Source organism: Gymnoscopelus microlampas, assembly GCF_963454915.1.
Source record: "Gymnoscopelus microlampas genome assembly, chromosome: 15".
In the NCBI taxonomy this organism is placed as follows: domain Eukaryota; kingdom Metazoa; phylum Chordata; class Actinopteri; order Myctophiformes; family Myctophidae; genus Gymnoscopelus; species Gymnoscopelus microlampas.
Genome location: NC_139952.1, coordinates 4982214 through 5006103, shown reverse-complemented (window position 1 = coordinate 5006103; position 23890 = coordinate 4982214). Strand labels below are relative to the sequence as shown.

General features: G+C 41.0%; 1 protein-coding gene across 1 annotated transcript; it reads left to right on the top strand.

Moving 5' to 3' along the window:
* Positions 1-589: 589 nt before the first annotated feature.
* Positions 590-22159, top strand: pdia8 (protein disulfide isomerase family A, member 8). Its single transcript, XM_084081205.1, has 13 exons — positions 590-808; positions 1447-1525; positions 2660-2777; positions 6158-6265; positions 6894-7023; positions 12178-12291; positions 12624-12749; positions 13049-13228; positions 16385-16493; positions 17177-17305; positions 18406-18485; positions 21885-21942; positions 22028-22159. The coding sequence occupies exons 1-13, from the start codon at positions 600-602 to the stop codon at positions 22115-22117; spliced, it is 1530 nt and encodes a 509-aa protein (XP_083937331.1). The 5' UTR covers positions 590-599; the 3' UTR covers positions 22118-22159.
* Positions 22160-23890: the final 1731 nt, after the last annotated feature.

The window sequence follows — 23890 nt, the reverse complement described above, 5'->3', positions numbered from 1 at the left end:
GGTGCTTACCCCCAATCTCCAAATGTTAACTGTCTCTACGTGGTAGTAGTTTAATGTAATAATTCATATATTTCAATTAAGAAGTGTTTTAATGCCGTCAGTGGCCGAACGCCATTTTTTCACCCTCATTTACTTCCTATTTACATTTAGTGTAATTCCGGGTTTCACCGGATGCGCCCCGTCACTACCCGTCACTACCGCCCATTGGGAACTTCCGACAGAATCGGCCACAGACGGCATTAAAACACTTCCTTATTGAAAGATATGGATTATTACATTAAACTACTACCGCGTAGAGAGAGTTAACATTTGAAGCTTCGGGGTAAGCACCTTTATTTTCAATTTGTACACGTTTGGAGTGTCTGAGGGGCATAGTGCAGAAAGTCCCTGTCTCCATGGGGGGGTGAACCCTACAACTCTCGTAGATTGAAAACGTCAGAATCATACATACGTCTACGAGGGTTGTATTCTACAGCTAACCTAGACCCTGGTTGCTTATTTCTCTCACAGAGCATGGCAACCCTGAGATTCTCCATGGATACACACACACACTCACACGTCTTTTCTATGAATGAAACACAATCACAACGCTTCTAAACATGGACGCGAATGGAGCCTCTTCAAAGCGTTATAACGTCTTTGACGTTCTAACGGCTCTCTTGTTGCTGGCGTCGCTCACGCGCACGGCCGCGCACGGCAGAGGGGGCAGAGGAGGAGGAGGAGGAGACGTGCTCGAGCTCGTGGACGCGGATTATGACTACCTGTCCTCAGAGCATGAGACCATGCTGATCATGTTCTATGCCCCGTGGTGCGTGCGTGCGTGCGTGCGTGCGTGCGTGTGTGTGTGTGTGTGTGTGTGTGTGTGTGTGTGTGTGTTATTACAGTACTGTGTGTGTGTGTGTGTGTGTGTGTGTGTGTGTGTGTGTGTGTGTGTGTGTGTGTGTGTGTGTGTGTGTGTGTGTGTGTGTTATTACAGTACTGTGTGTGTGTGTGTGTGTGTGTGTGTGTGTGTGTGTGTGTGTGTGTGTGTGTGTGTGCATTCACTGGCTGACTGTATTGTAGTGTGATAGATTGTTATGGATCTAGGATCAGCTCTTATTATTGTAACTACACTGTAAATACATAGTATTATATGGTTATTATAGTGTGGTCATTGTGTTACTGAATACTGATTATAATGTTTTATGGTTTATTGTGTAGCTGTTTTTTATCAGTGGTTCTTAAAGTGGGTTCTGTGGCCCACCACGGGGTCCTTAGCAAAATTAGTTAATATATAGCATAAAAAAATCTATTTAACCCCTTTGTGAGCTTGTAGATCGGGCTATTCTCTAAATAATCTTGACATTATTTGTTTTTAATGATTTGCCGATCAACACAAATCCTGTATGGTGGTCCCTGGCACAAAATATGCCCAAGCATTTATATGTATTTGATATTACATTCTAGGTGCGGCCACTGTAAGAAGCTGACTCCGGACTTTGAAAAGGCGGCGACCAAGCTGAAGGGAACCGTTCAGCTGGCAAAGGTAAGCTAGCTGTCTGTCTGTCTGTCTGTCTGTCTGTCTGTCTGTCTGTCTGTCTGTCTGTATCTCTGTCTGTCTGTCTGTCTGTCTGTCTGTCTGTCTGCCTGTCAGTGGTGGGAGTAAAAGTATCAATACTGCAATATAGAAATACTCAGTTCCAAGTAAGAGTCCGGAATTCAAAATATACTTGAGTAACAGTACACAAGTATTGGAATCAAAATGTACTTGAATTACCCAAAGTAGAAGTACTCGTTACGCAGAATGTCTCATTTTCAAATGTTTACAAATCTTTTGAAAATAGCAGATCTACAAGCTCTCAATGCGTCGCATGGCGACGCATGGCCGAAATGTATATTGGGGCTGAAGTGGGTAATGTATGTTTTGTAATAATATTAATAAAATCTTGAGTAAAAAGTACAATATTTGCTTCTGAGATGTAAAGTACAAATACCTCACAATTTTACTTAAGTACAGTACTTAACAAGCAAATGTACAATATGTTACTTTCCACCACTGTTGTCTGTCTGTCTAAACATCTGTCTATCACAGCTGGCCTCCTGTTCATTCTGTCTTCTTCCCCAGAGGCTTTGGGGGGGGGGGGGGGGGGGGGATAAATTAGGCATGGGGGTAGGAGTGGGGGGGTCTGTGTTTTATGTCTATATCTATATCACCCTCTATTACAACAAGCCTTTCCTTTCTCATTCACAAAGACAACAAGAGAACAGCATTCAGCTTGAATTGAATACATGAATGAAAACACTAGGGTGAGTGTGAGTCATTGTGTGAACCACTTTGCACCCCAATAAACTCCACTGTCTCCTCACACAAAGGACTGAACTCTGTGTGTGTGTATGTATTTATTATAATTATAACAATTATTATTGTTACATTTTTATGATTGAATAAATATATTTGTCCTTTTGTACCTGACAGAGAAGTTACCCTGATTTTCATTCACCCAAAACCCCAACAGAGATCAATCTTTAAGGATCTTTGACTCACACGATTTTCTCCTTTCTGTTTATTCTCTCTCCCTCTGTACACACACACACACACACACACACACACACACACACACACACACACACACACACACACACACACACACACACACACACACACACACACACACACCAGGTGGACTGTACAACCAACACGGAGACGTGCGCACGTTTCGGTGCGACAGTTTACCCCACGCTGAAAATCTTCAGGAACGGAGAAGACTCTGGATCGTATGACGGACCAAGAACTGCTGGTGCGTGCGTGTGTGTGTGTGTGTGTGTGTGTGCCAAGGGGCAAGGCTTGGATATTTACGATGAGGCCAACACGGAAGCTTATGAATGGCCAGAGTGTGGCACTGTTTTACTCTGCGCCGACCTGCGGTGTCAGAAAGAATTTATTTTAACGCAAGTGAATGAATTTTTTGACAAACTTTAGACTAGATTTTCTTACCGTAATAAAAATTGTCATAAATTCTATATGCTTCCAGTCGCTAGTTTAAAGTCTCCTTTCAATCATCAGGATGTGCGTTTTGCTAAATTATGGTCCCATTTATTTTAAAATTGACGATAAAGTAGGCTATTCTCTAGGAGGGGCGGGATGATTTGATTGAGAAGCTACACAACCAATAGCATTAATTCCCTGCCCCCGCTCTTGATTGACAAGCTACCCAACCAATAATGGTCTGGTCGCATTCTGCAGGATATGACGTTATATTGAAAGATGGCGGACCTACAGCCTTGGAACAATCGGCTTCATTTTCGGTCTGTAGAAAGCAGGGGAGTGGCTTTGTCCATTCATTTTTTACAGTCTATGGCAGGGGTCGGCAATAGGCGGCCCGCGGGCCGAAATTGGCCCCCCAGAAATAATATCTGGCCCGTGAGATAATTTTGAGAATTTAATTTTTTTGAAAAAATATATATATATTTTTTTAGAAAAAATGTTTGATTTTTTTGGGGGGGAGGGATTTTATTTTTATACAGTATCAGACCGATAGTCTCACATATAGGCCGCTATTATATCTATTATATCCAAATACAGAAACTATCCCCACCTAAATAATGACTATTACTCCATGTTGAGAGTGGGTACATCCACACATGTCCGTAAGCTAGCGTGCAACGGTACGCTGGCTACGCGACGGTAGCCCCGTCCACTCCCATGTTAAAAAAAAACCGGAACGGTACTTCCGGTTTTAAACTTAACATGGGAGTGGATGGGACTTCCGGCGTCCGTACGGTAACTTGACGGATATATGTGGATGCACCCAGAGAATGACAGCGGGGTATAACGTGGGCGGCGCTCGCTCAATGACATGAAAAAAAGTCAGTGGACACTGGACAGCACTTGGTGCTGAAATAGCAAACAAGCAGTAGTATGGTATGAAATAAAAACACAGTTCAGTAAATCATTCAAACTGTATCTTTACTAATAGAAACATAAATGTGACAGAACAGCAATGTGACGGCGACCAGGTAAGATGAACACATACCGATCTGTCCACTCCTCTCTAAACACTCTGTTTTCACTGTCAACTTTCCTCTTCAAACTTTTCGATAGCGCCATTGTTGTTGTTTGTATCTCGCTCACTAGCAGCAGCTGAAATGTTTTCTGCAATCAAGCGACAGACTGAACAAATAACAGCGAGCGCCCCCCTATGTATTTTTTATTTAGTTAGTAAATGGCGCATTGTAATTATAACTAATGTAGCGCTCGTTTCAAGAGACTCTGAAATCAAGCACTCCATGATCAAATGGATTCATCTTTTATCTTGGTCTGATTTTAATTCGGTTTAATTATGTTAATGTTCACATTGTTGGTGCCATCAGTCACATATTAGTAAAGATACAGTATGAATGATTTACTGAAAAGTGTTATAAAAAAAAGTATTAAAAATTAATGTTAAAATAATTATAAATACTTATTTCATAGAACCTGAACCCACTTTTGAAATCATGCACTCATAAACACGATGCATTTTAAAGGATTTATAACATTTTATAGCTAGATTAGAGGAAAATGGAGAAGAAAAAAAAAATCACCAGAAAAATCGCCTGTGCTGATATTTAAACCGGAAAAAATGTTGATTTATATTGGTCAAACAGAACCGAATTAGACCCAAATTAGACCCGAATTAGACCGAGTTAGACCCGAATTAGACCCGAAAAAAAATTCGCGTGTTGTGCACGCACATGCACGCGCGCAGCGCGCGTGCATGTTCGCGGGGAGGCCCGGCCCGCGATGGAATGTCTGGGAGTGATATTGGCCCTAGGCTTATCTCAATTGCCTACCCCTGGTCTATGGTGTGTCCGCGCGCGCGTGTGTGTACTGTACGTGCATGCGTGTATCTGTCTTTTTGATTGTTTTTTTTTGTTTTACTCAGTTACAGAAAGGTTTTTTCCTACATTTATATATCTTTTTCATTTACATTTTACTTGAACTTTAGACCCTTTTCTTCTAAGAAATATCAACTGAGCTTTATTGTGAAATAAGTAGCTTTATTCTTTGTCAATCCAACCTACAAGCTCACAACGCCTTGCGTTGCGAGGCGTTGTGAGCTTGTAGATCAGCTATTTCCAAAATGTTTGCCCCTTTCTTATATTATTTGACAATTTGGCCAATGTTTGACCCGTTTTTATAGTGTACTGTAGTTTGTTGAATACTTTTGACGCAGTAATGCTCTTTCTTTTTTCTTTTTTTAGGTATTAAAAAGGTCTTTAATCACTACATTATCACTTCACTGTCATCTAGGGACCCCCGCCCACAAGTTGAGAACCACAAGACGTTTAGTTTTTTTAGTTTTTTTTCCCACCAAGGCGCTGGCTTAAAAACGCTTTCAAACGCCCAAGTTGGAAGCTTGAGTGTCCAACAAGACAGGTTTTTTTGTGTTTTGTTTTCGCCAAGGCGCTCGCTTAACCCCTTGAGACCTGAAGCCGATTCTAGCCGATGTCTCCTAAATCTCAACAGTTTTCTGAAAAACGTATGTTTCTATATCAGTGGTGCTCAATCTTTTTCATGTCAAGGACCCCCAAAATTATATTTATTTGGCCGTGGACCCCCGTCTCAAAATATGTTGTTCCAGGGACCCCCAGAAGCAAAGATTTGAGTTAAAATGTGTGCTTTAAAAATATATATATTCAAAGATTTGCACACATTTTCACGATTTTTCAAAAATAGCAGATCTACAAGGTTGTAGCGCGGCACTCGGTGCCGCGCTATGAGCTTGTAGATCTGCTATTTTTGAATAGCCCAAAGTGTAAAATAATGCTTTTTAGCTCAAATCTAAAAATGACACAGTTCCAGGTCTTAATGGGTTAAAATCGCTTCCAAACGCCCAAGTCGATATATAATAATTATGCAGATAAAAAACTCTACACGCGAACGTGCGAGTGCAAAATAGATGCTCAGCGCCTCGTCATGCTGCTGGGGTTTTCCCAACAATGTGGCGCTCCCATTGTAAACAATAGGCCGCACTCAGCAAAAAAAATGATGCTGATACTGTGCTCTTTATCACTTCCTTCATCCAGGGGATATACTGGTAGGGCTGGGTTTGTGATAAAACACCTGTCATTTTTTTAACGTGTGTGTGTGTGTGTGTGTGTGTGCGTGTGCGTGTGCGTGTGCGTGTGCGTGTAGACGGTATTGTACAGTACATGAAGAAGCAGGCGGGTCCTAACTCGGTGTATCTGACCACGGAGGCAGATCTGCAAAACTTCATCAACAACTTTGAAGCGAGTATAGTAGGTAAGAATCTGCAGTACAGCACAGCAGTACTCTGCAGTACAGCACACACGTAAGCAGTGGGGTAAAATAACTAAGTACATTTACTCAAGTGCTGTACTTAAGTACAATTTTGAGGTACTTTTACCTTACTGGAGTATTTCCAGTTGTCTATACTTTTACTTCTACTCCACTACATCTCAGAGATAAATATTATACTTTTACTCCACTATAATTATTTGAAAACTTTAGTTACTAGTTACTTTGCAGATATAAATGATTACATTATAAAACATACATTAACCACTTAGGCCCTATCTAGGCTATTTGAAAATAGCCGATCTACAAGCTCACAACGCGTTGCGACGCGTTGTGAGCTTGTAGATCGGCTATTTTCAAACATTGTAGTACTTTTACTTTCTGTACTTTTAAGTACATTTTGATACCAATACTTTTGTACTTTTACTCAAGTACATTTTCTAATTCTGGACTTTTACTTCTACTACTACTACTTCTACTACTACTGCAGTATTGATACTTTTACTTAAGTGAAACATTTGAGTACTTTTTCCACCACCGATTGTAAGTCGGTAAGTAGTACTATATGGCACTATATCATCAGTAACGTGTGTGTATGCATGCATATTTTAAGGCTTCCTCTCGGCTCCGGACAGTGTGCAGGCGACGGACTTTTTAAAAGCGGCCGGAATCATGAGAGAACAATTCCGATTCGCCCACACCCTGGACTACAGTGTGGGACAACGCTATGGAGTCAATACTGAGTACGTACTGTACAAATCATACTTTACACACCACTGACACTAATAGTACGACTGCCGGCAGTATTATTACTTCTACTAGTAATAGGCTCTATGCCAGGGTTCCCCAATAGGCGGCCCGCGGGCCATTTGCGGCCCGCGAGAGGCAACTGTGCGGCCAGCAACGACTCCTGTAAAAAAAAAAAAAAAAAAAAAAATGTCCCTGGCCCTCGGCTTTGTACCGGAGACATAATTTGGCCCTTGGGGAAAAGTAATTGGGGAACCCTGCTCTATGCACAGCAGCCATATTGGGAATGAATTGGGCCCCTTCCTTAGTTCCTTCACAGGTGTTACCAATAATACTAATTAAGGCTCTGTTCCATTTAGTGTGGCATAGTGGTTGTCTTATTTTCAAGGACCCCCATAACTCTGAGAGTGTGGAACCAAATGGACCCTTACGGGTCCATTTGGTTCCATTTGTACACTCTCAGAGTTACACACCCACCATAAGGGGCCATTTGGGAACCAAAATGGAGTGTTTCTAGTGAGCCAACATGCACGATATCAGCACCCTGACCAGAATGGAACAGAGCCTTCATTAGTATCATTGGTAACACCTGTGAAGGAAGCAAGGAAGGGGCCCAATTTCTGTCCAATATGGCTGCTGTGCATAGAGCCTATTCAGTCAGATAACTCACGAATAGATCGAACCGATATCGTATTATAGAATGTGAATACAAGTGACACTGACAATCACTGTTGATTTCGTCGACTAAAACTATGACGAAAAATGTTCGTCGACTACCCTTTTTCACTGACGAAAACAAAATAAAAACAAAGCCATGATGACTAAAACTAAGACGAAATACATTGACAATTTTGTCAACAAATAAAAACTAAACATGTTAGTGAGGGACGAGTGGAGAAGAGATCCGGTAGAACTAAAAAGACAAGTAATTTTATGTTTGCTTGCGATCAGGTTTTGCGCTCTGAAAATAGCAGATCTACAAGCTCACAGCGCGACGCGTTGTGAGATTGTAGATCGCTATTTTCAGAGCTTGTAGATCGGCTATTTTCAGCATGCAACCATGTGTAAAATCAGCCATTATGATATTTAGTCGACTAAAACTAGACTAAAAGTAAAACATTTCAGGTGACTAAAATATGACAAAAAAAAATAATTTTCTTCAAAAGACTATGACTAAAACTCTAAACTAAAAAAAATCAACACTGGTGACAATATAATATTGTTATCTTAGCATTCAGGCGCTGCTACATTTTCCTCCCTGCTCAGCACAATAAGACAACCATCATTTACCATTAAGAACAGGGAGATAGATATACGATATACTAATAGCACCACTGGTGGTGCTGGGGTTGGAGGTGGGAGCGAACAGGCGCATAACAACAAACCAGGGACACATACAGCAGAAGGAAGAACAGGTTAATATCGGAATACTGATATATTATTGATTTCAGCTGTTACAATTCCAAACATGACCCGCTTTAATTACTTCAGTCTATAATAGCAGCTAATGACTAGTATTACAATTCTATTGTCTTTTTTATGTCCAATGTATTTGTATTTAAGTTCATAAAGTTGACATAAGTGTAACTAAATGCATTTGAAATTACTTTTCAGGATTCCAATAAAAAGATAGCAAAAAATATATATCAGGATTCCAATTCAAAAACAGCAGATCTACAAGCTCAAAACGCGTTGCAGTGCGACACGTTTTGAGCTTGTAGATTGGCTATTTTTGCTACTTTTGTGTGACATAGAATGGCGAAGTACGGCATTAATTTACGAAAAAAGTTACAATACAGAGATAAGAGGTGTCTGATAGTATGTACGATGTGGCCCTGTGGAGTGAGTGTGGAAATGTACTGGCCCTCTCCATCATCAAAGTTGGTTTAGAGCATTGGCTAAAATGGGTTTTGACTTTGATGCAATACTTCTTGTCAACCAGTAGGTGTCCCACCAGACCACAGGAGCAAGAGCATGTGGACCAACCACAAGTTGCATTAGTTGTATTAACACACTCTACCATGCAGATTGGTTAAAAGTTAAAGAGCATGTGGACCAACCACAAGTTGCATTAGTTGTATTAACACACTCTACCATGCAGATTGGTTAAAAGTTAAAGAGCATGTGGACCAACCACAAGTTGCATTAGTTGTATTAACACACTCTACCATGCAGATTGGTTAAAAGTTAAAGAGCATGTGGACCAACCACAAGTTGCATTAGTTGTATTAACACACTCTACCATGCAGATTGGTTAAAAGTTAAAGTAACGTTTTGTTCACAACACAAGTAATGGATTCCAGCTTTAAACATTCAGCCGAATCGACAACAGATGTGTTTGGCTGCATTTCTTTTGTAGGAGCAGCATTTAAAATAAGATGTGTTTATTTGAATATTATATTGAGCATAGTCTCAGCCTTTTCTAGTGTTTTTCCTAATGAAAAGCCATGACCACATGTCACATATTGTCAAACTTTTTCCTGGTGAGGTCTGGCCTTACAGCGTGAGGGAAATATAAACATGACCATATGTGTAATTATTAATTCAGTGTCATTTTTCTGTATTAGAATGCATGCCATTAAACAATAGAAATGTTCTCCTCATTCCACCCACAGCCTAAGATTTTCCAGAACTTTTCAAATAATATCAATAATAGTGAAAATAGAACATCTAGTAGGTCACATTACTTTGCACATGATGCACTTTTTCCCTAACTACAAATTTACGGGAGTCAAAAGTACAATACTTGTCTTTGAAATGGATTGGAGTGAAAGTCATACGTATCCCAACATACAAATACTCAAGTTTACTTGAGTATTATATATTCTGGGATACGTATGACTTTTTTTTTGGACCCATTTAGACCTGAGGCCGATTCTAAAAACGCCTTCCAAATCCTGACCTAAGTTTTCTGAAAAACTTCAAATATGTATTCAAAAATTACAAAAAAATGTATGTTGCTATACAGTACTGTACATAGCAACAAGAACCCCAAAAGCGGTTCCCATCTTGAAAGGTATAGTTACAAATAGTGGTTCCCGCCCAAAAGCACAGTTACAGTACAGGCTAAGCACAGTTCTCAAGTAAATGTACTTGCTTATTGTCCACTATTGTATTGTATTGCATTGTAATTGTATTGTATTGTATTGTATTGTATTGTATTGTATTGTATTGTATTGTATTGTATTGTATTGTATTGTATTGTATTGTATTGTATTGTATTGTTAATTTGTGAATTGTTGGTCCACACAGTCACAGCTGTCACTGATACAGTAGCCCCTGGCCCCCATCTGCTGTACTGTGACCTTATATGGTCTTCCTGTCTCACTCAGGACCACCTGGTGGGAGGGGGGGGGGTAAAAAAATAAAAAGAAGAATAGTAGATCTACAAGTCCATGATGCAACATATTATGAGCTTTATAAAGCTGCTATTTTGATAATATTATAGACTTTTCGACATAAGCACGCCAGGTTGAAATGGGTTAGAAAATGGCACACACCGGATGTAAAGTTCCCAATAGCGATGTTGTCAATACATTAAAAAAATTGCTGAATATCGTTGCCGTCGGGCAGAAACCTTGTAATCTCCATATTTCAAATGAATGCCACAAAAATTGCCAATAGGCAATCATCTATTGTCACTATTTTAACCCATTGAGACCTGAAGCCGATTCTACATGTCTCCTAAATCCCAACAGTTTTCTGAAAAACCTATGTTTCTATATCAGTGGTGCTCAATCTTTTTCATGTCAAGGACCCCCAAAATGATATGTATTTGGCCGCAGACCCCCATCAAAATATCTTGTTTCAGGGACCCCCAGAAGCAGAGATTTGAGTTAAAAATGTTCACTTTAAAAATATATATATATTCAAAGATTTGCACACATTTTCACGATTTAAAAAAAATAGCAGATCTACAAGCTCGTAGCGCGCTATGAGTTTGTATATCTGCTATTTTTGAATAGCCCAAAGTGTAAAATAATGCTTTTTAGCTCAAATCTAAAAATGGCACAGTTCCAGGTCTTAATGGGTTAAAATGATAATAAAAAGGGCATGGTTTTGGACATGCAGTACCAAGGTTTCCTTCCCCCCGACAGCAGCAATATAATGGCCAAATGGGTATATCTGCCTGGCTCTAATATAATAGATATAATGGAGCTAGACCATTGAGAGGACCATTTCCTGGTCCTCAACAAATGGTTCTTTTATGGTTTAAAGTTAGGCTTAACTATAGGCTCTATGCACAGCAGCCATATTGGAAAGAAATTGGGCCTCTTCTTACTTCCTTCACAGGTGTTACCAATGATACTAATGAAGGCTCTGTTCCATTCTGGTCAAACAGAGTCAGGGTGCTGATTATCGTGCATGTTGGCTCACTGGAAACACTCTGTTACACCAGTGGGTCTCAAAGTGTGGTCCAGGGGACCCTCGTGGTTCCTTGAGGGGGTTCTAAATGGCCCCTTACGGGTGTATAACTCTGAGAGTGTTCAAATGGAACCAAATGGACCCGTAAGGGTCCATTTGGTTCCATGTGTACACTCTCAGAGTTATGGTGGTCCTTGAAATTAAAAGGTTTTAGAACCACTGTGCTACACTAAATGGAACAGAGCCTTCATTAGTATCATTGGTAACACCTGTGAAGGAAGTAAGGAAGAGGCCCAATTTCTTTCCAATATGGCTGCTGTGCATAGAGCCTATTAGGAAAAGGTTCAGCTTGGGTTTAGGGTTAAAATGAGTAATTTAGAGCAGTGGTTCTCAAACCTTTTCATGTCAAGGACCCCCACATTGACACTAATTAGCCCCCACTTGAAAAGATATATGCCAGGGACCCCCATAAGAGAAGAAATGTACATGCATATAGGCTACGGACCCCCATGGCATTCCTATCTCTGGGACCCCAATTTATATTGTAAAATCAATGTCAATTTAACTCTGAGAGTGTACAAATGGAACCAAATGGACCCGTTAGGGTCCATTTGGTTCCATTTGGACACTCAGAGTTACAGACCCATAAGGGTCAATTTGGTTCCTAACTATGTAACATTTAGCTTGGGACCCCCTGGAACTCCCTCAAGGCCTGCATGAAATCTAAACCCTAAAGTGTGTGTGTGTGTGTGTGTGTGTGTGTGTGTGTGTGTGTGTGTGTGTAGGCGTGTGGTGGTGTTCAGACCACCCAGGTTGTCCAGCAAGTTTGAGGACAGTGAGGTCCATTCACCGTCTACTGTGAGCGTCTCCGGGATACGACGCTTCATCAGAGACCACATGTAAGTACTGTGTGTGTGTGTGTGTGTGTGTGTGTGTGTGTGTGTGTGTGTGTGTGTGTGTGTGTGTGTGCGAGAGAGATACCTTGGTCTTGGTTGGTCTTGGGGTCCAGTTTTGACCGAATTCACCTGGACTTAAGAGACCTGATTAAAGCTCTAGTGTCTGTCTCTCTCTCTCTCTCTCTCTCTCTCTCTCTCTCTCTCTCTCTCTCTCTCTCTCTCTCTCTCTCTCTCTCTCTCTCTCTCTCTTTCGCTCTCTGTCTCTCTCTCTCTCGCTCTCGCTCTCTCGCTCTCTCGCTCTCTCTCTCTCTCTCTCTCGCTCTCTCTCTCTCTAGTCATGGTTTGTGTCCTCATATGACCTTGGATAATAAGGACAAGCTGAGAGGTCATGACCTTTTGATCGCCTACTACGACCTCGACTACCATCGTAACCCTAAAGGCTCGAACTACTGGAGGAACAGGTACACACACACACACACACACACTCACACTCACACTCACACTCACACACACACACACACACACACACACCGACACACACACACACACACACACACACACACACACACACACACACACACACACACACACACACACACACACACACACACACACACACCGACACACACACACACACACACACACACACACACACACACACACACACACACACACACACACACACACACACACACACACACACACACACACACACACACAATAAAGCGATAACAACCCGCTTTGTATCTTTGGTTTCCAGGGTGATGAAGGTTATGTCGAAATATTCCGGCCGGGGCCTGAGTTGTGCGGTAGCCAATAAGAAGGACTTCCTGTCAGACCTGGAGGAGGAGTTTGGTTTTGGATTGACGGATGGGGACACTCCGTTTGTTACGATTAAAACACGACTGGGACACAAATACACCATGAGAGAAGAATTCACGTTAGTAGCACTATTATTATTATTGTTATTATTGTGGGATCGCTAAAGCGATCACACTAATGTTATTGTGCATATTTATTGTGGGATCGCTAAAGCGATCACACTACTGTTATTGTGGACGGTGTTTTTTTGGCACCTAACTAGTCCTTCATACTTTTAGCTACAAACTCCGTTCCAACTCTTCAACGTTCGGCCTACTCAGGACATGTCGGTTTACATTCAAATTTTTGAAATAATTTGTACTTTTAGAGATATTGCACTTTTTACTTCTAAAAAAAGCCCATTCATTTCAATGGGGAAATTCATACTTTTAGCTAGAAACTCCGTTCCAACTCTATAACGTTCAGCCTACTTAGGACATATTGGCTACCATTTGGATTTTTGAAATATTTTTTTTTTTTTACAGATTTTTTTTTTCCAAAATTTTTTTTTTCCAATTTTTTTTTTTCCAAATTTTTTTTTTCCCAAAATTTTTTTTCCCCAAATTTTTTTTGTCAATGTTTTTTTTTCCACATTTTTTTTTTCCATTTTTTTTTTTCCAATTTTTTTTTTTTTCCAATTTTTTTTTTTTCCAATTTTTTTTTTTTCCAAATTCAAACCTTTCAAACCTTTAGAACTTTTAGAACCTTTAGAACCTTTCAAACCTTTCAAACCTTTCAAACCTTTCAAACCTTTCAAACCTTTAGAACTTTTCAAACCTTTAGAACCTTTCAAACCTTTCAAACCTTTAGAACTTTTAGAACCTTTAGAACCTTTAGAACCTTTCAAACCTTTAGAACCTTTAGAACCTTTCAAACCTTTCAAACCTTTCAAACCTTTAGAACCTATAGAACCTTTAGAACCTTTCAAACCTTTCAAACCTTTAGAACCTTTCAAACCTTTAGAACCTTTCAAACCTTTCAAACCTTTCAAACTTTTCAAACCCTTCAAACCCTTCAAACCCTTCAAACCTTTCAAACTTTTCAAACCTATAACACTACTAACACTATCAATACTCAATACCTGCAACATTCTTAGCGATCCCACACTGTTTCTTCAGGAACAGTACTTTCTAGTTATTATTATATATTTATTCCGCCCGTTTTTTGGCACCTAACTAGTCCTTCATACTTTTAGCTACAAACTCCGTTCCAACTCTTCAACGTTCGGCCTACTCAGGACATGTCGGCTTACATTCAAATTTTTGAAATAATTTGTACTTTTAGAGATATTGCACTTTTTACTTCTAAAAAAAGCCCATTCATTTCAATGGGGAAATTCATACTTTTAGCTAGAAACTCCGTTCCAACTCTATAACGTTCAGCCTACTTAGGACATATTGGCTACCATTTGAATTTTTGAAATAATTTGTACTTTTAGAGATATTTCACTTTTTACTGCTAAAACAATCCCATTCATTTCAATGGAGAAATGCTATTTAGCCACAGTGGAGCCTAGCAACTGCTTATTATACCCTAACAACACCATATTAGAGCCTAGCAACCACCTATTATACCCTAGCAACCACCTATTACACCCTAGCAACCACCGTTTTACCCTAGCAACCACCTTTTGTACCCTAGCAACCGTATATTAGACCATATAAACTGCATATTAAACCTTAGCAACCCCCTATTAGACCCTAGCAACCACGTATTACACCCTAGCAACCACCTGTTTACCCTAGCAACCACCCGTTTTACCCCAGCAACCACCAATTAGACCCTAGCAACCACCAATTAGACCCTAGCAACCACCTATTAGACCCTAGCAACCGCTTATTAGGCCCTAGCAACCACCTTTTTTACCTTAGCAACCACCTGTTTTACCCTAGCAACCACCTATTAGACCCTAGCAACCGCCTATTAGACCCTAGCAACCGCCTATTAGAACTTAACTATCACTGTTTTACCCAAAAAAAAATACATTTTACACTATTCAACACTGCCAACACTATAAAAACTTTTAACACTAATACTTTAACACCTTTCAAACCTTTCAAACCTTTAGAACCTTTAGAACCTTTCAAACCTTTAGAACCTTTAGAACCTTTAGAACATTTAGAACCTTTCAAACCATTCAAACCTTTAGAACCTTTCAAACCTTTAGAACCTTTCAAACCTTTCAAACCTTTCAAACTTTTCAAAACCTTCAAACCCTTTAAACCTTTCAAACCTTTCAAACCTATAACACTACTAACACTATCAATACTCAATACCTGCAACATTCTTAGCGATCCCACACTGTTTCTTCAGGAACAGTACTTTCTAGTTATTATTGTTATTGTCTCTGCCAGGTCAAAGGCCGGCATGTTTTCGCTCCTGTCCGCCCGTCCGGGCGTGTGTCTGTGAACAGCTAATCCCCAGCATCGTTGGACCGATCGGCATAGGCTCTATTCACAGCAGCCATATTGTGAAGACATTCAAAGGTGTTACCAATGATACTAATGAAGGCTCTGTTCCATTCTGGTCAAACAGAGTCAGGGTGCTGATGTTGTGCATGTTGGCTCACTGGAAACACTCTGCAACACCAGTGGGTCTACAGTTGGGGTCCAGGGACCCTCATGGGTTTCCAAATGGCCCCTTACAGGTGTGTAACTCTGAGAGTGTACAAATGGAACCAAATGGACCCGTTGGTTCCATTTGTACACTCTCAGAGTTATGGGGGTCGTGGAAACCACTGTGCTACACTAAATGGAACAGAGCCGTCATTAGTATCATTGGTAACACCTGTGAAGGAAGTGATAATATGGCTGCTGTGCATAGAGCCTATTACACTTTTTTACGCCTGCAAAGTGTCTAGGCCCAGGAAAAATGTCTGCCCCAAATGAAAACAAATTGGCCTATAACTCTTGAACCGTGGGTCTCACAATAAAAACTGTTTTCCCCCAGGATATCCCCGGTTGACAACCCAGCTTCACGGAGGCATGTGCTCTGAAGAGCGCATTTTTTTCATCACCATTATTATTATTGTCATGTATTGTGTGCGCGTGTGCGTGTGCGTGTATCTGTCTTTTTGATATGTCTGTACACAAATTTAACCAAATGGACCCGTAAGGGTGTGCACACATTTGTAATTCTCTGAGTTACAAATGGAGATATTGATGCGTGTGTGTGTGTGTGTGTGTGTGTGTGTGTGTGTGTGTGTGTGTGTGTGTGTATGTGTTTGTGTTTGCAGTAGAGATGGTGTGTCTCTAGAAAGGTTTCTAGAGGATTACTTTGCCGGTCGACTCAAGCGTTACATCAAATCTCAACCCATCCCTGAGAAGAACTACACACCGGTTAAGGTACACACTGTGTGTGTGTGTGTGGGGGGGAGACATCTTCATTGGCCTCATAGTTAGATTAGTTTACGATTCTACGGATCTTGATGCATCTTGATATATCTCAATGATCCAATATTTTCAAACTTAGTAATGAGAAAAAAAAAAAACTTTATATTTTTCTAGATAGCCTAAACGTCTATGATAAATGATAGTTTGCTTGTTACTAGTTTTTTTTAATAGACCAATATACAATGTTAACTGTTCAGTATAAGAAGGCCAAATCCCATATTGCTAACGGATCTATATAATTAATTGTGTGTTGTTTATTTATTTATTTTTCTGCTTTTGATACCACCTGCTAAACCAAAAGGTTCATTCGAGATTAGCACAAATCAATTGAGCGCTTAAACCCTATTTTACACTTTGTCATACCACGTGTTGCATGACAATCTGCAATCTAGAAGCCTCACAACACGTCGCATATCGGCTATTTTCGCAATTCCTGGAAATGGATGAAAATGTTTGACGCGCCCCAAAATGGAGACGTCAGGCTGAGAGTCGTTAAGATACTTTATAGTGTATGTGTTTGATCACATGACTCCGTAATATTTCTCATTAAACTGTGTGTGTGTGTGTGTGTGTGTGTGTGTGTGTGTGTGTGTGTGTGTGCGCGCGCGTGTGTGCGCGTGTACGTGTGCGCACAGGTGGTGGTAGCAGAGTCGTTTGAAGACATCGTCAACTCTCCCGAAAAAGATGTTTTGATCCAGTTTTACTCTCCTAACTGTCAACACTGTAAGAGGCTGCAACCTGTCTACGAGCAGCTGGCTGAGACGGTACCCCCCCCCACACACACACACACACACACACACACACACACACACACACACACACACGCACAGCTACACAACTTATTAGTCAGTGACAAACAGTTGAAGCTTAAGCTTAGGTTAGTGAAACTATCAAAGATCTCTGCCTACTTGCATTGCATTGACATCTACCTTCAGCGTAGGGGCTGAAACTGGGTTGAAACCATTCAGAGATGAAAACAAAAGGTTTGAATAACTGGAGAGGTCTGATCACCTAGCAACACAAGACTAAAAACTGTGGTGGAAAGTAACTAAGTACATTCACTTAATTCACTTGAGTGCCAGAGATCTCACCGTTTGTAGCGCTATGCTGTTTACAGCTGCAGACTCCACGGCGAGCACCCGATTGTAAACAATATATCCGTGCACGATGGTGGATGGTCCTGGCTAACGCCTGGAACAATAACATCTCTTACGCGAGTCACCATGGCGGAGTGATTGAAAATGAGTGGTTTTCCCCACTGTAAAAAGTTAAGGAAATATGGATTTTTTTTTGCAAGGAGATAGAATGGGAGCGGACGGGAGCCATTTTTTTTGGCACAGTGATCCATCTGTCCCTTCCTTCTCAGAGTCACCATGGGTGATTCCAGAGCTGCGCTAGCCCCCCGCCCCCCCCCCCCTCTTTGTGGAAAAAAACTAAAAAAACGAAAAGATTGATTTCACGTAGATTTACGATTTTACTTTAGTCCTATTTTTCTATTGGCACATTTGATCCTCAAGGTTTCAGCCTCCAGGAAGAAACTCAAAATAGTCAGAGAAGACACAAAGCACCATAAAAACACCACCAGGGGGCTTAATGAAGTTCTATCAACCTCATAGACACATGAAAGACAGAAAAAGTGCAAAACCATGGCACCACCTCTTCAAGTAAAACATTTGAGTACTTTTTCCATCACTGCTAAGAAAACTATAACTACTTACACCTGTCTGTCATGCTGCCCCCCCCCCCCCCCACCCCACCACACACACACACACACACACACGCACACGCACACGCACACGCACACGCACACGCACACGCACACGCACACACTCACTATCTGTCTTGTCTGTCTGTCTGTCCACAGCTACTTTCTGATCCCAACATTGTCATCGCTAAGATGGACGCCACTACGAACGATGTGCCAGTGCTTTACGATGTCCAGGGGTGAGACGCACACACACACACACACACACCAGGGCCGGATTAGCACCATGTGGTGACCCAGGGCGACCTCAAATTGAAGTGCCCCCGCGCGCCGGCGCCGAAATCGTGTACTCGCGCGAAAAATTGGCGGATTTTGTTAGTTTCTTTTCGGTTTTTGGTTACTTTATTTCGGTTTTAGGGTTAGGGTTATGTTAAGGCTATGTTATTTAAACCTTATTAAAAAAAAAAAAAACAAGAAAGAAATGACTTGAAGTCATATCCTACCAGGTGCTCTGTGTGTGTGTGTGTGTGTGTGTGTGTGTGTGTGTGTGTGTGTGTGTGTGTGTGTGTGTGTGTGTGTGTGTGTGTGTGTGTGTGTGTGTGTGTGTGTGTGTGTTTTCATAGACCTGATTACTTGTTTTTGGGATTGCTTGTTTCTCTCGCCAAACCTGGCAACATTGAATCTGCGACAATAAACGCTAGAATGTTTTTTATGTAAGTGGTGGCAACATTTTTTGACACCACACGGGTCTTCCCAACAATGGCGAAGATTGAGGTCAGTGTGAACATGGCCAAATAATAACTTAATAGTACAAAAGTATTGGCATCAAAATGTACTGAAAGTAGGCTACCAAAAGTAAAAGTACTAAATCTGTGAAAATAGCAGATCTACAAGCTCACAACGCGACCACTTGAGGCCAATTACATCAGCTATTTTCAAAAAGAATCTTGAAAGCAAGCCCAAATAAGCAGTGGTGGAAAAAGTACTCAAATTCTCTACTTAAGTAAAAGTACCAATACTGCAATATAACAAGAATGACCAAAGTCATAATAAAGCCGCATGTGGCAGGCTTTTTTGGGCCCAATCTGTTCATAGACATGATTACTTGTTTTTTGGATTGCTTGTTTCTCTCGCCAAACCTGGCAACATTTAGCGTCGCAGATTAACGCTGTAATGTTTTTTATATAAGTGGTGGCAACATTTTGTGACACCCAGTGATGTTGCTAGGTGATGGGCGCTGGGACCCAAGGGTGGTCTTTTAGATGGGTCCCAGGGACATTTTATGAGTGGCACAAATTCACACCCTACGTGGTGCCCAGTGCTTGGACCCGGTTCAGTGCCCCCCGGGACGTTTTTTTGACCAATAGAATACATTCAATCATTTTTTAATCATTATTATTTTATTGTGTATTATTTATGAATGTAAAATGTGTTTGTACTATTTATTGTGTAGCAATAAAAGACTGAAAACACTGGCTTACAGTGGAAATATTGGCAACTAAAGAAATAGGAATTCAAGAAATAATGAAGACAAATACTGACAATGCCTATGAACATTGGCTTGCAGTTGTTGCACATAGGCAAAATGCTATAATAATATTAAGCTTGTCATTGAGAAAGGAAAATAAAGTTGTCTTTTTGAGGAGAAGTGGAACCTTTTAAGTCACTTTAAGTTTAGCATGAGGGAGAGGGTCTACCCTCTTCAGGGAATTACTTGATATATCTCTAGGCTACAGAAAACATTCAGTTGGCTATTAAACATACACAAGACACAGACGATAGACAAGCGGTTACTTACAGCTGCCATTAATTAGTGCTTTTGATTGCCTTTGTGGTCAAATCAGGGTCAAATGCATAGGCTCAACGAGCCATCGTTAACCTGCTAATGTTACACAGCTGATTGGCAACATGCGTTAAAAGCAGCCACCACATCACTCTGATCTACAAGCAATTTGGAGAACACTCTAAAATCGTCGATTTTACTTTGGCTGGTCAATTTAAGATGACAATAGCAACATAGGTTAGTAGGCTAGTAGACCTGTAGGTAGGATAATCAGTTATTATTCCAGACAGTGGTCTGTCCAAGTCGTTTTAACACGTTCTCTCTCTGTGTAGCGTAACAGTGGGGAGGGGAGGGGCTGTGCTGCTGCTGCTGCTGCAACAGACGGTGTGTGTGTGTGTGTGTGTGTGTGTGTGTGTGTGTGTGTGTGTGTGTGTGTGTGTGTGTGTGTGTGTGTGTGTGTGTGTGTGTGTGTGTGTGTGTTACACGCAAAGTCGTTACCCAAAGAATTCGGTCTGGCGGCTCCCATGGATCATTATTGTCATTTGTATCGTCTTTCTAAGACTATTTCTACGTGGATTTTATCGTTTATAAAGTAGGATGAAGTAGGATGTGGCCATGCGAAATGGTCGTGTCCCATGGATTTGTAAAATATTCGCGGTAAAACAAATATTTTACCGCGAATTATTTATTTATTTTTGTCTGTTGGATTGATTGTTTCTCTCGCCAAACCTGGCAACATTAGCGTCGCAGATTAAGGCTGTAATGTTTTCTATATAAGTGGTGGCAACATTTTGTGACACCACACGGGTCTTCCCAACAATAGCTAAGATTGAAGTCATTGTGAACATGACCAAATAATAACTTAATAGCCAAACTAGGTCTAATGAAGCACGCTAGCATTTAGGCTAACCCTCCTCCTGCGTTGTGTAACTCCGTGCGTTGCCTTGTTGTGATGTTCGTCCATGCTGGCCCCTATGGTGTGCTTCCGGGTGGATAGACCTAACTGATTGGTTCCCTTCCCAACTAGTCCCTCAAAAAGAGTAATTCTGATTGGATCTCTTTTCCATTCGTCCCGCCCTAACATTTTCGTCTCGTCTAATTCGTTGACTAACGTGTCCATTACATGTTCGTCTCCCCATTGGCTTAAAAGGGGAGAGAAGTGTGATGGACAGCCAGGACAGCCAATGAGACTTAGGTGTCGACCCCTGAGTGCTTAGGTGTCGAAAGTCTACTGACACGGTTTGTAGACCAGGGCTCTTCGAGCACCTGGTAAAAAATGGCCTATGGGTAATCCGGCCCTGACACACACACACACACACACACAACCTGCTAACTACGTCCCGGTGCTTTATGATGTCCAGGAGGTGAGGCGCACACGTTTGAAAATCCTTACAATAATCGTAATGATTAAATAAAGTGCAATACAATAGTGTTGCATAGAACATACAATATGTGGTTAGCAGAGAGAGAGAGAGAGAGAGAGAGAGAGAGAGAGAGAGAGAGAGAGAGAGAGAGAGAGAGAGAGAGAGAGAGAGAGAGAGAGAGAGAGAGAGAGAGAGAGAGAGAGAGAGAGAGAGAGAGAGAGAGAGAGAGAGAGAGAGAGAGAGAGAGAGAGAGAGAGAGAGAGAGAGAGAGAGAGAGAGAGAGAGAGAGAGAGAGAGAGAGAACAGACAGACAGACAGACAGACAGACAGACAGACAGACAGACAGACAGACAGACAGACAGACAGACAGACAGACAGACAGACAGACAGACAGACAGACAGACAGACAGACAGACAGACAGACAGACAGACAGACAGACAGAGGTGAGTATATGTCTGTATTAAAGTACTTCCTGTTTGTCCTCTTTCAGTTTTCCAACCATTTACTTTGCTGCAGCGAACAAGAAAGATGAACCTAAAAAATACACGGTAATATGCGCGCACACACACACACTCACATTCACATTTTGTACTAGTATAGTAACAACAGTAATAATAATAATATGTGTTCCAGGGAGCTCGAGAGCTGAAGGATTTCCTGAAGTTCATAAGGAGAGAAGCTGCTCACAAGGTGGCGGTCAGTGGAGTCCGAAAAGAACTCTGATGATCTGCTAGTCTGGTCTGATCATCTACTAGTCTGGTCTGATCATCTACTAGTCTGGTCTGATCATCTACCACTCTGGTCTGATCATCTACTAGTCTGGTCTGATCATCTACTAGTCTGGTCTGATCATCTACTAGTCTGGTCTGATCATCTACTAGTCTGGTCTGATCATCTACTACTCTGGTCTGATCATCTACTAGTCTGGTCTGATCATCTACTAGTCTGGTCTGATCATCTACTAGTCTGGTCTGATCATCTACTACTCTGGTCTGATCATCTACTAGTCTGGTCTGATCATCTACTAGTCTGGTCTGATCATCTACTAGTCTGGTCTGATCATCTGCTACTCTGATCTGATTATCAGCCTCTACTAGTCAGGTCTGGGCAAGATATTGGCCTCATAGTGCACTCACTCATAGTGTTTATTTTATTACATTTTTTATAATTTTGTATGTATTTATTTTTTGTTGTATTTTAATTATTATTTATTGTTCTTTTTAACCTGCTATGAAGACTGAAAATGTGTTTTTTAACAGTCTTTGGAAACTACAACTTAGGGAAATGTAGTTTTAAACAGTCATTACAACTACAATCAGAATCTGAACAATCTTTATTGTCACATCACAGATTTACAGTTGTACAGTCATTAGAACTACATCTGAGGGAAATGTAATTTTAAACAGTCGTTAGAACTACAACTGAGGGAAATGTAGTTTTAAACAGTCATTAGAACTACAACTGAGGGAAATGTAGTTTTAAACAGTCATTAGAACTACAGCTGAGGGAACTGTAGTTTTAAACAGTCATTAGAACTACAACTGAGGGAAATGTAGTTTTAAACAGTCGTTAGAACTACAACTGAGGGAAATGTAGTTTTAAACAGTCATTAGAACTACAGCTGAGGGAACTGTAGTTTTAAACAGTCATTAGAACTACAGCTGAGGGAACTGTAGTTTTAAACAGTCATTAGAACTACAACTGAGGGAAATGTAGTTTTAAACAGTCATTAGAACTACAACTGAGGGAAATGTAGTTTTAAACAGTCGTTAGAACTACAAACTGATGGAAATGTAGTGTGGTCCAGGGGTTCTAAATGGCCCCTTGCGGGTGTGTAACTCAAGTGTGTACAAATAGACGGGTCCATTTGTGCACTCTCAGAGTTATGGGGGTCCTTGAATTTTAAAAGTTTGAGAACCACTGTGCTACACTAAATGGAACAGAGCGTTAATTAGTATGATAGGCTCTATTCACAGCAGCCATATTATAAAGACATTCACAGGTGTTACCAATGATACTAATGAAGGCTCTGTGGTCAAACAGAGTCAGGGTGCTGATATTGTGTGCATGTTGGCTCACTGGAAACACTCTGCTACAGTGGGTCTAAAGTTGGGGTCCAGGGTCCAAATGGCCCCTTACGGGTGTGTAACTCTGAGAGTGTACAAATGGAACCAAATGGTAAGGGTCCATTTGGTTCCATTTGTACACTCTCAGAGTTATGGGGGTCGTGGAAACCACTGTGCTACACTAAATGGAACAGAGCCTCCGTTAGTATCATTGGTAACACCTGTGAAGGAAGTGATAATATGGCTGCTGTGCATAGAGCCTATAGACCTATGAATAAAGTAAGGAAGTGGCATAGCAAATGTGGTGGATATCTAGGAAGATCCGCCATCCCAATTTTAGCCACTAGAGGCAAAATGGTACACAAATTGCATACAAAATGGTCTCCTAAATGGGTGCCGTCTAGCGGCATATCTCGCGAACGTCCTGTGT

What these genes read in the sequence shown, in the direction of transcription:
- pdia8 (XM_084081205.1), top strand. Translation starts at nt 600, where the DNA reads ATGGACGCGAATGGAGCCTCTTCAAAGCGTTATAACGTCTTTGACGTT. An exon ending in CGCTATGGAGTCAATACTGA is followed by an intron (nt 7,024 to 12,177) that starts GTACGTACTGTA and finishes GTGTGTGTGTAG; the next exon opens with GCGTGTGGTGGTGTTCAGAC. An exon ending in ACCATGAGAGAAGAATTCAC is followed by an intron (nt 13,229 to 16,384) that starts GTTAGTAGCACT and finishes TTGTGTTTGCAG; the next exon opens with TAGAGATGGTGTGTCTCTAG.